The sequence below is a fragment of the Nycticebus coucang genome, chromosome 7 (genome assembly GCF_027406575.1).
Source record: "Nycticebus coucang isolate mNycCou1 chromosome 7, mNycCou1.pri, whole genome shotgun sequence".
NCBI lineage: Eukaryota > Metazoa > Chordata > Mammalia > Primates > Lorisidae > Nycticebus > Nycticebus coucang.
In genome coordinates, this window is record NC_069786.1 from 54992613 (window position 1) to 55005092 (window position 12480).

Here is a 12480-nt window from a genome sequence, read left to right on the forward strand (position 1 = left end):
GTTGCTGTGAGCTGTGATGCCACAGCACTCTACCAAGGGCGACTTTCTGTCTCGGAAAAATAAATAAATACTATGAGTATATTCACTTCTTTTATTAATAGTAAAAGATGAGAAATCAATATATATAAATATATATAAACATATAGAGAACAGCAAAAGAGAAAAACCTTATTTTGCATACCCATATTCCAATGGAATACGCAGTTCACGTTCATCTGTTACTCTTCTTCTTTTGGAAGTGCCTTTAAGAAAATTCAACCAGTTAATATAAAAGAATAAAAGATTGGTTTATATAGATGACAATCTTTTGATAGTTTAGAAACTTTTCTTATGACTTGGATTAATAGGGTGTTTTTGCAATTTATACCTTATTTTTAGATAATTTTCAACAAAACATTATATAAGGCAGAGGGATTTGTTTGTTCTTTTGGTCCAAATGACAGAAAAATTAGTCTTTCTCTCTAAAGAATATATAGCTTTGCAAAAATATATAGCTTTATTATTAAGGAAATGGCTAGAGAAATCGGGAAATAGAGGGTTCAGAAACTTTATAGTTATTGTCTTTGAAAATATGAGTTTTCAGATGCTGAAAATTTCAATAGCTGCTCATACATTCAGACATTGTTATTTCTATGTCCATATATATCCATAGTCAAAACGCTACTAGATTTTTTTAAATTAACCTAAAGCACAAAGGAATAGGATTAAGATTATATGTAAAACTTTCCAAAGACAAAAATCAAATTTCACAAATATAAATTAATTCACCTAAAGTAAGTCAGATTATTTTGGCATTATTTCATTTGTGGCAAATGAAAGCAAAATTGCCAAGAAAAGAGGAAAACAAGTAAAACAACAAAATATTTTACTACACAACCTGTATTTTCTCACTTATTAAATGAAAACAGAGAGGAATTTGGGAATATTAAATGTAGAAACTTTTAATGAAGGCCTCAAAAAGTTTATAAAAAGTCAAACAGGAAAAAAGATGTGGCATGTTAATGGAATTAAATATACTACTCACTAATGGAATTGATAGTGCCTATATGCTGGGCAGACAGCAATTGTATCTTAAGTAACCAAAGGAGCTTCTTTTTATACAGTACAGCTGACCTTCAACAACACAGGTTTGATCTGCATGAGTCTACTTATATATGCAGATTTTTTTTCTGCCTCTGCACCATGATAAGAGGACCAACCTTTCTTCTTCCTTATCCTACTCAAAGTAAAGATGACAAGGAAGAAGACCTTTATGATGATCCACTTGCACTTAATGAATGACAAATACACTTTCTCTTCCTTATGATTTGCTTAATCACACCTTTTTTCTCTAGCTTGCTTTATTGTAAGAATACAGCATATAATACATAAACAAAATGTGTGTTAACTGAACTGTTTACTAGTTAGGCTTCCAGCCAACAATAGACAACTATTAGTTAAGCGTTTGGAGAGCTTTAGAGAGGTGAAAATTACATGCAGATTTTCAATTACAGGGTCGGGGGCAGTGGTCCTAACTCCCACATTGTTCAAGGGTCAACTGTACAAAAAAAGTCCAACTGTTGATCAAATTCTATATCCTAGAAGCATGAACTGAACACAAAAGCAGGAAAGGTTCAAAATCAAGAGCTGTCATCAGATTCTTAAACTGGAAACACAGGAAAAAAAGATAAGCTAATAGGTCATATCCTTTAAAAATACATGTTGACCATTCTGAGCCAACGTAACACCTAGCTGTAATACTTGATTCCAGTGAGATCATCTCCAGAACACTATATAAGAAAAAATTCTTGCTATGGTTTGACTTCTATTTTACAATAATAAAAATAAAGTGTAGGTACCAGAGTGTGGACTTGAAGTAAGTGTGGAAGAAGATGTACCAAGAAAAACAGGTGACTGTGATTCAGAACATAAGGCAGCAGGAGCAGAGCCTGGGGCTTTTGTTATGTGGAGGTTACGAGGTGTTGAGTGAGCTGTGAGACTCATGGAAGGGCTTTTGACAGAGGAAGTTGTTTTATTCAGTTTCATTGAAGTTTTCTCTCCTTCAGTATCACTATCTGATTCATCTTGGTCTTTATCATCATCATCTTCTTCTTCTGATCCTTCTGTATCTGATTCTGAATTACTATCTGATTCTGGGAAGTAAAAGAAGCATTTGTATATTATAACTAGATAATCACCAATAATTTGCAGTTTGTATGTAAATGGACTACTTCAGGAGCCAGTATCTGGAATAAGAACTCAAAAGAGCAGTTTTCCTGAAGAGCAAATCATTTAAGCTAGTTGAGAACAATGTATGCAGTCTATAAATCCTCAAAAAAAAATTTTTTTAAGTATAAGGTTTACTCAATACAACTCACAAAATAGTTCTCACATGACACTAGTCACATGAGTTCTGCTTGATGGCTTCAAAATCCTTTTTAACTTGATAGAGAGACTAAGGTACAGGGGAGGAATTTACTTGATTATTCAATTTAATATATTCCAATGGCTTAAGAAGTATACTTAGTCCAGTATAAGGAAGAGAAGCCTAGCACTACCACCATGCTTTCATTTGGGCTTTGGGGTAAAAGAAAACAATTTTCTGGGGGGAGGTACTTAGGCTTTTTGGCTGTAGTCTTTCTATTTAGGTGCAAGACTTCATCAGTCTTCTTAAAAAAAATAGGCTTACAAAAATAATCATAATAGGATACTTTAGTGATTTAATAATTTAAGTTCTAGATATGTAGTCCTATGTATAATGCATCTACTCTTCCAGATACATAAAATCGATTACTGGATTAAACTTGATAAACACAGGTCTGATAACTGGACTACATCCTAATTGCCCCCAGAAAAATAGCGTTTGCAGAATTCTATTTTGTGTGGTACTCTCTGGTTACACTGAAGTTCATTATAAAAATTAATTTTTTAAAGTTTTAAATATCGGTATTAATTACCTATCATGCAAAGTTGCTTTCATGAGAACCCCAAGAAAAATTACGATCAGAACAAGCTGTTCTCACCCTGAGCAAGTAGTTTGTTTTTAACTTATAGATGCTTTAAATTGTACTAACTGACTGTATTTTCCTGTTCACACTGGCTGTTAGAAAATTTAGTTGAATTTGTGTCTGACCAGTGACAAATCCACAAACTTTTATAAAAATGTATTTCATCTCTGTATTTAAAACTTAAAACTATTTTATGTTTTATGTTTTTAGTTATCTGTGGAACAAGGAGAGGAAAGGAAAAAGAAAAAGGCAAAGAAATACCCATTCCCCAAATTAAAGCCTAGAAAATGAATCAAAATTAAATTAGAAAATACTCCATGTGTTATTTAATAGATTCTGTGTTACTGATGGACATTTGTAGGGATTTAGGTTTTCAGTACTTTCTGAATGACTGTGTCTACAATTTTACCTTTGTTCACAGGTTCAAAGGTGATGCAGTTTAACAAGTAGCAGGAGAGATGGGGAAAAAAGAGGACAAATAAACGGCCCTGAATGAAATGAAAATTAAGCAAGTTGATGAAATTTGTCTTAATTTATGCATCATTTATATTCACTCTAAAGTTATTATTTGTTTAATGTCAAATGGACAATTTGACTTAGGATTTCCCACAATCAGTTACTTCTGTATTTTATGAGTTCATTGTAGATACGCACAAAGCTGTGTAAAGTACAGTGAATGAAAATGATTATAAATTTGTGAATTAAGAAGTTCTTTAAAATGTTTTGGTTCACACAACATTTAGAGAAATACTTTAAAATAGAAAATAACCTGATTGGCTGTCATCAGATTCATCATCTTCATCGTCTTCCTCATCTTCTTCATCATCTTCCTCTTCATCCTCATTTGAATCTTCAGAATCTTTACTACTGGGAATGTCTGAATCTGTTCCTCTAAACTGCTCCACTAAAGATTGTGCAGGATGGGAGTGATGCTGTGTTTTTACTGGATTTACATTATTGCTAACTACTTTTTCCTTCCCTTGACTATGCAGAATGGGAGAGGCAGAGGGTATTACAGGTGTCTGATTGCCAGGGGTTCTTCTCCCACTTGTACTCAAATTTACAGGTGAGGAAAAAGGGATGCTACTTGCTGTAGTAATGTTTTCATTAATCTTACTCTGCATTTTAGTTTTGGTCGTAAGTGCTAGAGGAGCTTCTTGAATGACACTTTGAATAACTCCATTTGGTTGGTGATTACCTAAAAGTGCATTTGTCAAGAATGGATTAGGGTGGTTGTTTTCTACTGTTTGTTTTGGATGTGCTGGTGAAGTAGAGGTTGCTTTTGGATTTGACAAAGCTGCAATAACCTTCTTCAGGCTCTTAGATGACTCCTGTTTCTTTAACTGTGATGGGAATGCCTGTTTATATTGTTCCTGTTGAAACATAAGTTTAAAAACAAAATAAAATGTACCATAGACACAACAACTGCTTTTATTTGCTTTCAACATCTGAAAACAAACTACAAATACAAATACCATATACAAATTTAAATCATAATATTCAAGTGTTGTAAAAAGAGTAGCAATAATGACTAGGTGGTTGCTAAACCTTGGCCATACCTAATGTATTTCAAATTTAATTAGTTTTTACCCCTCAAAATATATTCCTGTCTCCCTCTCATTGTATTTTTCCCATTCTTATGATAATCCAAACCCAAAACCTTAAAAATCTTTTTTATAAGTCAGCTATACTACCGTATCTTTGGATTTTTTCAATGAAATATCACTCAAATTTAAGCCACACCATAATTTCTTCCTACCCAACTCCCAATATATGCTATACCCCAATGGCAGTTTTTTCTTAGATTGAGCTTTATTTTATTAATATTATATAAGCTCCTTGGAGCACTATCAACTTTACAAAGTCTAGATAGTTTGGTATTCAAATTACATTACAATTAGGTATAAACGTATTTTTCCAGTCAAACTAGATTATTTGCCATAGCCTGTGAATGTCCTATTTTTGCCACCTTCACATTTTGCTATAATCATTTTCCTTGCCTGAAATAGCCTCTTCTTTATAAATTTCAAGCTGATGAAATACTGTTCATTCTTCAAGACTTAACCCAAGAAGCTTTCTATGTTTGTCCTAGCCAGAAGCACTCTTTGCCTCTATCCTTGGAGCTCCTTTACCTCCTAATACAGAAGCCCATCTACTTGTGATGAGGTTACTTCTTCACAAACCAATTATAAATTGATAATCTCATCAGTCAGAAATGTATTCAATATGCTTAATCTACCAGCCATCATACCTTCACCTAGCCTACCCTAAAAGTGCTCAGAACACTTAAATTAGCTTATAGTTGAGCTAAATCATCTGGCAACACACCACACCGCAGAGTACTGGTTGGTTATCTTTGTGATGGCTGGTTAATTGTGATCTGTGGCTCACTGCCTTCATCCAGCATAGCAAGAGACTATTACACCACTTTCTAGCAAATACTTCCTCCTCCTCCTATTGTACCACTTTGGCACCACTGTGAAGCATCCTAAGTTGAACCATCCTAAACTGGGGACTATCTATATTCTATGCCCATTAATATGTCTTAAACCTCCAAGGAAATTAGTGTACATCTTTGATAAATTCTTTAGGGTAGGGACACTGTCATTTATTCACCACTATGATCGTCCCCAAACATTGCTTAGATCCTTGTACTTGGTATGTGCTCAGAAAAGAATTTAGATTGCTGAATAATGACTTCTTAAACAAGAACTTCTTCTTTTTTTTCTTTTGCAGTTTTTGGCCGGGGCTGGGTTTGAACCTACCACCTCTAGCATATGGGGGCCAGCACCGTACTTCTTTGAGCCACAGGCGCCACCCAACAAGAACTTCTTTAAAGCAATGATTTAAGATATTAAGCTGATGGAATGGTGGCTTATTCTACAGGACCTACTTTAGAGTACCTGTAGCATATTAACATTTGAAAGAGTAAACAATTTAGAAAAACCACAATTATCTTGAGTAAAATTAATTTATAAAACATGAATGCATAAAATTTACATTTATAAATAATAATAAATATTTAGTTAGTATAATGTCCTTGAGAACAATAAAATCATGAATTTTATTAAATTAGTTCAATTAAAATAATATATAAAACATTAAAATGAAATTATTAAAATATTCTAAGTTAACAGAAGTGGAACTGAATTTCCTAACCTAAGGTAACATTTTACACTGAAAGTGTGGATTTGAAATCAAAATCTGCAGTGTTGCCAGGGTCCGACCTGGGCCACTAACACTCAAATCATCAAAGATTTGTTGTGGAGATTTTACAAGTATAAATGTAAATGAAATGCCATATAAAATGACTTAATAAATATTTTAAAGCAGCAGCATTAACAAGCAGTAAGCAATTTATATATAATTTTAATCTCATTTAATACCTTTCCTGTTTTAGTTTATAAAAGTAATTTAGTAAGAAAATTCTTTGTAAATACGACTGTCACAAAAAATTTTTACTGGAGGCAATACCTCACGAAGAGAAAATGCTTAATTAGTATTTATTCAGTGAATAAATTATGGAAAATTACACTAAAAAGTAGGATTCTACCTTTTAAAAGGAATTTTATAGCAAAATTCTTACATAAAATAATTAATATATACAAGATTTAAATTCTCTTCACAAAAAAGTGTATTTTCTTTTTTGAGACAAAGTCTCCCTATGTCACCCTTGATAGCATGCCATGGCATCACAGCTTACAGCAACCTCAAACTCTTGGGGTTAAGCAGTTCTCTTGCCTCAGCCTCCCAAGTAGGTGGGACTATAGGTACCTGCCATAATGCCTGGCTATTTTTTCATTGTAGTTGTCATTGTTGTTTTAGCTGGCCTAGGCTGGGTTCAAAACCACCAGCCTTGGTGTATGTGGCTGGCACCCTACACACTGAAATACAGGTGCCGCCTGTATTTTCATTTTTTAGAACACAATAACGTCATGTAATCATTCTGTAATATTTTCTTATGAGTAGTAAATTTTCCTTCTAAATACATAGGGCTCATTTGGTGCCTGTAGCACAGTGGTTATGGTGCCAGCCACATATATGGAGACTGGCGGCTGGTACAACCGCAAAAAAAATAGCCAGGCATTGTGGCGGGTGCCTGTAGTCCCAGCTACTTGGGAGACTGAGGCAAAAGAATCGCTTAAGCCCAGGAGTTTGAGGTTAATGTGAGCTGTGAAACCACAGCACTCTACTGAGGACAACACAGTAAGACTCTTGTCTCTCAAAAAATAAATAAATAAATAAATAAATAAATAAATAAATATAATACATAGGGCCAAAAGGGTCATGAAAACAGAAGTCTTCCCCTTAGCTTTTTATTTTCTGTAACTCTTCCTTACTATAATTTAAGAATCTCTTCCCATATATTGACATCCATAGATTTTTAAGAATAGCAAAAGATTACCATATTTTATCCCAAGACTAGCTAGTATCAATTACTCATGTATAGATATCAGGGATGATTTGTAGAAAGGAGAAAAGAAGAAAATTAAGAACTGCAAATGTGCTTGCTTCGGCAGCACATACACTAAAATTGGAACAATACAGAGAAGATTAGCATGGTCCCTGCGCAAGGATGACATGCAAATTCGTGAAGCGCTCCATATTTTTATTTTAACACTCCTTTGGCAGTGTTGGATAGATCCTCCAACAAGAAGCTGAGCAAAGAAATTTTAGACTTAAACCTAGTCATCCAACATAAGGATTTAACAGACATCTACAGAACATTTCATCCCAACAAAACTGAATACACATACATCTCATCAGCCCACGGAACATACTCCAAAATCGACCACATCTTAGGTCACAAGTCTAACTTCAGTAAATTTCAAGGAATAGAAATTATTCCTTGCATCTTTTCGGACCACCATGGAATAAAATCTGAACTCAGTAACAACAGGAATCTGCATACTCATACAAAAACATGGAAGTTAAATAACCTTATGCTGAATGATAGCTGGGTCACAGATGAGGTTAAGAAGGAAATTACCAAATTTTTCGAACAGAACGACAATGAATACATGAATTATCAGAACCTCTGGGATACCACAAAAGCAGTCCTAAGAGGGAAATTTATAGCACTGTAAGCCTTCCTCAAGAGAACGGAAAGAGAGGAAGTTAACAACTTAATGGGACATCTCAAGCAACTGGAAAAGGAAGAACATTTCAACCCCAAACCAAATACAAGAAAAGAAATAACCACAATTAGAGCAGAATTAAATGAAATTGAAAACAAAAGGATTATACAACAGATCAATAAATCAAAAAGTTGGTTTTTTGAAAAGGTCACTAAAATAGATAAACCTTTGGCTAACCTAATCAGAAATGACAAAGACAAAATAACAACAGACTCCTCAGAAATTCAAAAAAATCCTTCATGAATATTGTAAGAAACTTTATTCTCAGAAATATGAAAATCTGAAGGAAATTGACCAATTCCATGACTTGGAAGCATGTTGCCTTCCAAGACTTAGCCATAATCAAGTGGAAATGTTGGAACAGGCCTATATCAAGTTCTGAAATAGCTTCGACCATACAAGATCTCCCTAAAAAGAAAAGCCTGAGAAAGATGGCTTCACCATCAGAATTCTACCAAACCTTTAAAGAGGAACTAGTACCTATATTACTCAACCTATTCCAAAACATAGAAAAAGAAGGAATACTACCTAACACATTCTATGAAACAAACATCACCCTGATCCCCTAACCAGGAAAAGACCCAGCAAGAAAAGAAAATTATAGACCAATATCACTAACGAATATAGATGCAAAAATATTCAACTAGATCCTAACAGAATCCAGCAACACATCAAACAAATTATACATCATGACAAGTTGGTTTTATCCCAGGGTCTCAAGGGTGGTTCAATATACGTAAATCTATAAATATAATTCAGCACATAAACAAATTAAAAACAAAGACCATATGATTCTCTCAATTGATGCAGAAAAAGCTTTTTATAATATCCAGAATCCCTTCATGATTAGAACGCTTAAGACAATTGGTATAGAAGGGACATTTTTTAAACTGATAGAGGCCATCTACAGCAAACCCACAGCCAATATCATATTGAATGGAGTTAAATTGAAATCATTTCCACTCAGATCAGGAACGAGGCAAGGTTGCCCACTGTCTCCACTGCTCTTTAACATTGTAATGGAAGTTTTAGCGAAGGAACAAAAGGCAACCAAGGGTATCCATATAGGGTCAGAAGAGATCAAACTTTCACTCTTCGCACATGGTATGATTGTATATCTGGAAAACACCAGGGATTCTACTACAAAACTCTTAGAAGTGATCAAGGAATACAGCAGCGTCTCAGGTTACAAAATCAACACCCATAAATCAGTAGCCTTTATATATAGCAACAATAGTCGAGCTTGAAAAAACAGTCAAGGACTCTATTCCATTCACAGTAGTGCTAAAGAAGATGAAATATTTGATAGTTTATCTAACAAAGGACGTGAAAGATCTCTACAAAGAGAACTATGAAACTCTAAGAAAAGAAATAGCTGAAAATGTTAACAAATGGAAAAACATACCATGCTCATGGCTGGGAAGAATCAACATTGTTAAAATGTCCATATTACCCAAAGCAATATACAATTTTAATGCAATCCCTATTAAAGCTCCACTGTCATACTTTAAAGATCTTGAAAAAATAATACTTTGTTTTATATGGAATCAGAAAAAACCTCGAATAGCCAAAACGTTACTCAGCAATAAAAACAAAGCAGGAGGAATCACACTACCAGATCTGAGACTGTACTATAAATCGATAGTGATCAAAGCAGCATGGTACTGGCACAAAAACAGAGAGGTAGATGTCTGGAAGGGAAGTGAGAACCAAGAGATGAATCCAGACACTTACCGTTATTTGATCTTTGAAAAGCCAATTAAAAACATTCAGTGGGGAAAAGATTCCCTATTTAACAAATGGTGCTGCATGAACTGGCTGGCAACCTGTAGAAGACTGAAACTGGACCCACACCTTTCACCATTAACTAAGATAGACTCTCACTGGATTAAAGATTTGAACTTAAGACATGAAACTATAAAAATACTAGAAGAAAGTGCAGGGAAAACTCTTGAAGAAATTGGTCTGGGCGAGTATTTTATGAGGAGGACCCCCAGGGCAATTGAAGCAGCTTCAAAAATACACTACTGGGACCTGATCAAACTTAAAAGCTTCTGCACAGCCAAGAACACAGTAAGTAAAGCAAGCAGACAACCCTCAGAATTGGAGAAGATATTTGCAGGTTATGTCTCCAACAAAGGTTTAATAACCAGAATCCACAGAGAACTCAAACGTATAAGCAAGAAAAGAACAAGTGATCCCATCGCTGGCTGGGCAAGGGACTTGAAGAGAAACTTCTCTGAAGAAGACAGGCGCATGGCCTACAGACATATGAAAAAATGCTCATCATCCTTAGTCATCAGAGAAATGCAAATCAAAACTACTTTGAGATATCATCTAACTCCAGTAAGATTAGCCCATATCACAAAATCCCAAGACCAGAGATGTTGGCATGGATGTGGAGAAAAGGGAACACTTCTACACTGCTGGTGGGAATGCAAATGAATACATTCCTTTTGGAAAGATGTTTGGAGAACACTCAGAGATCTAAAAATAGATCTGCCATTCAATCCTATAACTCCTCTACTAGGTATATACCCAGAAGACCAAAAATCACATTATAACACATGATATTTGTACCAGAATGTTTATTGCAGCCCAATTCATAATTGCTAAGTAATGGAAAAAGCCCAAGTGCCCATGGATCCACGAATGGATTAATAGATTGTGGTATATGTTCACCATGGAATATTACGCAGCCTTAAAGAAAGATGGAGACTTTACCTCTTTCGTGTTTACATGGATGGAGCTGGAACATATTCTTCTTAGTAAAGTATCTCAAGAATGGAAGAAAAAGTATCCAATGTACTCAGCCCTATTATGAAACTAATTTATGGCTTTCATATGAAAGCTATAACCCAGTTATAACCTAAGAATACGGGGAAAGGGGAGAGGGAGGAGAGGGAGGCGGGAGGATGGGCAGAGGGAGAGTGATTGGTGGGATTACACCTGTGGTGCATCTTACAGGGGTATAATGTGAAACTTAGTAAATGTGGAATGTAAATGTCTTAACACAATAACTAAGAAAATGCCAGGAAGGCTATGTTAACCAGTGTGATGAAAATGTGTCAAACTGTTTATAAAACCGGTGTATGGTGCCCCATGATCACATTAATGTACACAGCTGTGATTTAACAATATAAATAAATAAATAAAAGAACTGCAAATGTCTTGCTCCTTTAAGATATCCATTTTGACTAAAAGTAATACGGGAAGAGATAGGTTGAAAAGGTCTGTCCTACCTATAAGCTTTTATTATCCTACCTTCTACCTCTGCAGTGAACAGAAAATAAAATTCCTCCAGAGAAAACTTTACAGGAAGGGCGGTGCCTGTGGCTCAAGGAGTAGGGCGCCGGTCCCATATGCCAGAGGTGGCAGGTTCAAACCTAGCCCCGGCCAAAAACCAAAAAAAAAAAAAACTTTACAGGAGAAAACTGACATAAGAAGATCTACCAAATTCTATCCCTGGCTCACATAGCCAATAAATGTACATTGATTTAAATAATATAAGGATACTAAAGGATTTGATGATTAAATAACATTCAAGAAAATCATAAACTAAAAAGGGATGCAGACATATACACAGCTGGTAGCATGAAATCTATGAGATTAGCATGAGAAATAAAGCAAAATTCTGTATGTTAGACTGTCATATAGAAAGCTGTTGTACAGAAGTGTTTACAAAATACACATTATTCAATAGTAGATACTGACAGAGTAGGTAACATCATGTAGAGTTGAATATAAAGTAAATGTCCATTCACATAAAATATTTTCCATTAATTACTACTGTGATTTCAGATAACTTGTATTATAATTTCTGGATGATGTTCAATTAGCAAGAACACCAGAATTTTTCATCATAATCATGTTTTCAAATCAGAGTGCTTGGGTTAAACCCCTCTGCTCTTAACCTGTTATATGATGTTGGCAAGTGACTTAACCTCTTAGTTTCTTTGCCTCACAAGATTTTGTAAGGATTAAATGAGATCATATGTATAAAAAACATAGCTTGGCCACATTAAACAAGTCTCTAATAAGCAGTCATAAAATTCTTATTTAGAGAAATGTTTTAAAAATGTTTCAAAAAAATTAAGAAATCTTTTAGAATACAAATAACTCTTGATGAATCTCTATAAACTCATTTATCATAAAATATGATAATATATTAAGAAAAACTAAAACAACCTAAGTAATGGGATTTTTTTTTTTTTGTAGAGACAGAGTCTCACTTTATGTCCTTCAGTAGAGTGCCGTGGCCTCACACAGCTCACAGCAACCTCCAACTCCTGGGCCTAAGCGATTCTCTTGCCTCAGCCTCCCGAGTAGCTGGGACTACAGGCTCCCGCCACAAC

General features: G+C 34.7%; 1 protein-coding gene and 1 non-coding gene across 20 annotated transcripts in view; one reads left to right on the top strand and one right to left on the bottom strand.

The window, feature by feature from the left end:
- Nucleotides 1–12480, bottom strand: part of BAZ2B (bromodomain adjacent to zinc finger domain 2B) — a 303102-nt gene that overhangs the window by 117510 nt on the left and 173112 nt on the right. For 17 of the 19 annotated variants that reach the window (XM_053596953.1, XM_053596957.1, XM_053596946.1 and 14 more), the window contains 3 exons: nucleotides 3757–4360; nucleotides 1839–2132; nucleotides 182–242 (listed from right to left, as the gene is read on the bottom strand). In XM_053596953.1, the coding sequence (XP_053452928.1) occupies nucleotides 182–242; nucleotides 1839–2132; nucleotides 3757–4360 (959 nt within the window). The remainder of the gene's footprint in view (nucleotides 1–181; nucleotides 243–1838; nucleotides 2133–3756; nucleotides 4361–12480) is intronic. The other 2 variants (XM_053596960.1, XM_053596959.1) reach the window with 1 other exon arrangement.
- LOC128590940 (U6 spliceosomal RNA) lies at nucleotides 7492–7598 on the top strand. The gene has a single exon (XR_008381400.1). It is a non-coding gene; the product is annotated as a U6 spliceosomal RNA (small nuclear RNA).